At 40.9% G+C, this 2,844-nt stretch overlaps 1 protein-coding gene across 1 annotated transcript; it reads right to left on the reverse strand.

Moving 5' to 3' along the window:
• Positions 1-497: 497 nt before the first annotated feature.
• LOC114697920 (tubulin-specific chaperone A-like) lies at positions 498-852 on the reverse strand. Its single transcript, XM_037209326.1, has one exon. The coding sequence runs from the start codon at positions 849-851 to the stop codon at positions 525-527; it is 327 nt and encodes a 108-aa protein (XP_037065221.1). The 5' UTR covers position 852; the 3' UTR covers positions 498-524.
• Between the last annotated feature and the right edge of the window lie 1,992 nt (positions 853-2,844).

Genomic DNA, 2,844 nt, shown 5'->3' on the forward strand with positions numbered 1-2,844 from the left:
CATCGCCTAAACAGAGCTCCCCTACCTTTGTCTGGGAAAGCAAACCAGCTCATTCTTCATTCTTCTGGGCCATTTCTATTGATTACATTAAATAACTCTAAACACATAGGCTTTTTTTGTTTGCTTGTTTATTTGTTTTTGAGACAGGGTTTCTCTGTGTAACCTTGGCTGTCTTGGAATTCACTCTGTAGACTAGGATGGCCTTTAACTCACAGAGATCCGCCTGCCTCTGCCTTCCAAGTGCTGAGATTAAAGGCATGCGCCACCACTGCCTAACCATATAGGTATCTAAAAAAAAGTTATCAATGAATATGATTGAACTGTTAATTCCGTGTTTTGTTTTGTTTTGTTTTTTATTAGATGAACTCATTTATTTGACACATTAAGTTATGCAAAGAAAAATATATGCAACTGCATAAAAAGAACCACATTTTCATATTACTAAACACAGCAGTGGCCAAAAATAACGAATTGTAGAGTGGACCCCAGGATTTAATGCAAAAAACACCCTTTACAGCAAAACTTCAGGCCTCTAACTTCACTGAATCCAGAACTACACTCGCTTCTTTATACTCCTCGGCGTCTTCCAAGTCTTTTTCACTTTCTAATATCTGCTGAAGATCAGTATATGCAGCCTCTAACCGGCGCTGGCAATTTGGGATCATCATCCAGGACTCTTGCAGGATTTCTGCCTGCTTCTCAATGGCGTAGTTTTCACCGTCCTCAGCCTTCATCTTTTCTATCTTTTCTTCTTGTTGCTTTGCTTCTTTCTCATACGTCACTTTTTCTTTGACCAACCGCTTCACCACGCCTGTCTTGATCTTGATCTGCCTCACGCGAGGATCGGCCATGGTCCCTCTTGTTTTGTTTTATTTTTAGTTTCTAGTGTGAAAGGGATCTTATTTTTATTTAAAAGTTCTTATCTGTTTAAAGGAATCATGTTGTACTTTCGAATACATACTGTATCATTTATTCACCCACTTTACCCAACTATTGTATGTTTTGTCATTTTTTGTGAATTATAGTTCATGCTTCTGGGTTTCTTTGTTATTTAGTCGCCTGAGACAGGTGCTCACCTTGTTGCCCTGCTGTGCTGGAACAACTCACTGTGTAGGACAGATTAGCCTTGAACTTGTGATGATCTCGATGCCTCGGTCTCCCAATCTCAGGCATTATACCGTTACGTCCTTTCTGTTTAGGCTTTGATGTTTGTTTTGGGACATGGTGTCGAAATGTCGTCCTGGCTGTCCCAGAACTCACTGTATAGCCCAGGCTGGACAGGAACTCACAGAGGTCCACTTGCCTCGCCTCCTACATGCTGTGATTAAAGTCATCTCATGTAATCCTCAATGACCTCAAACTCACTATGTAGCCATAGTTTTAAAGGATTTATTTATTTATTTTTTATTTATTTATTTTGGTTTTTCGAGACAGGGTTTCTCTGTGTAGCTTTGCGCCTTTCCTGGAACTCACTTTGGAGACCAGGCTGGCCTCGAACTCACAGAGATCCGCCTGCCTCTGTCTCCCAAGTGCTGGTATTAAAGGCATGTGCCACCACCGCCCGGCTAGGATTTATTTATTTATCATGTATACAGCATTCTGCCAGCACGTATGCCTGCACATCAGAAGAGGGCACCAGATCTCATTACAGATGGTTGTGAGCCACCATGTGGTTGCTCTTAGCCATCTCTCCAGCCCTGACCTTGAACTTTTGAGCCATCTACCTCCACCTTCCAAGTTCTGGGATTATAGGCAAATGTTACCACACTAACATGCTTTTGGTTTTTCTAGGTTCTCAATTATGTTTACAGTGTAATTTGCATATTTTACAGTAACAGCCTTCCAGCCCCATGTTTAAACAATGGAGGCAATGTAGAGAAGACAGTTCTTAGCTTTCAAACTCATGCAGCATTTGCTGAGGCTACGTCTAAGAAGAGGGGTGTGGGACATATACACTAAAACTACAAACTGTTGCTGAGAGGAATGAAAGAACTAAATAAGTCGAAAGATATTCTAAATTCATCAGAGGACTCAATATTGGTATAATGCCATCTTCTCTGCACATGAATCTGCAGCTCCAATAATGCAGCATCCAGAGGTCTCTTCGTAGAGAGTGAAGGGCTGACTCTAACATGTACCTGCTCCAAGATCCTGGAGCAGCCAAGAGAACTTGAAAGAGAAAGAACAAAGATGGAGGGCAAACGGACCTGATTTTACACTTACATACAATGACAGTACCAAGGCACTGTTGCCCTGATGTAAAGACAGACAGATGTTTCTGCATAGCAGACAGCCAGACATCACTGCCTGCAGCCAAGGTCCTTGCTAGCTGGTGGAGCTGTCAAGGCCATTTAGCTAGAGAAAGGATGATCTCTCAACAAAGGATGCTGGAACAACTGGAAATTCATATGAAGAAAGGAAACAGAAAAGACTCTGCTCTTCACCTCACATTATACATAAAATGAAGATGTCAGGACAGACAAGGACTGGCGTAGACAGAGGAGACAGAGGAGACCTGACAGTTGGAGATAAATGGGTTAAGAATTAGGTTCTAGAGCAGATGAGCATTAAGAAAAAATATGGTAAATTGAATTTTATTGTTATGTTTATTTGTTTATTGTGTGTGTGAACTCAGATGTCAGGCTTATTGGCAAGTGCCTTTAGCTGATGAGCCATATCATTGTCCCTCAAATTGGTAGATTTAAGTAAAGTCTATAGCTTTAGTTATTTTTCTAGTTTTGATAGCAATTCCGTAGTTATGCTAGATAATATCAGGTGAAGCTAGGCCAAGTGTATATATAAACTACATGGATCGTTTCTATAACTTTTCTGTAAGTCCAAATA

The sequence above is a fragment of the Peromyscus leucopus genome, chromosome 10 (assembly GCF_004664715.2).
Source record: "Peromyscus leucopus breed LL Stock chromosome 10, UCI_PerLeu_2.1, whole genome shotgun sequence".
Classification (NCBI taxonomy): Eukaryota; Metazoa; Chordata; class Mammalia; order Rodentia; family Cricetidae; genus Peromyscus; species Peromyscus leucopus.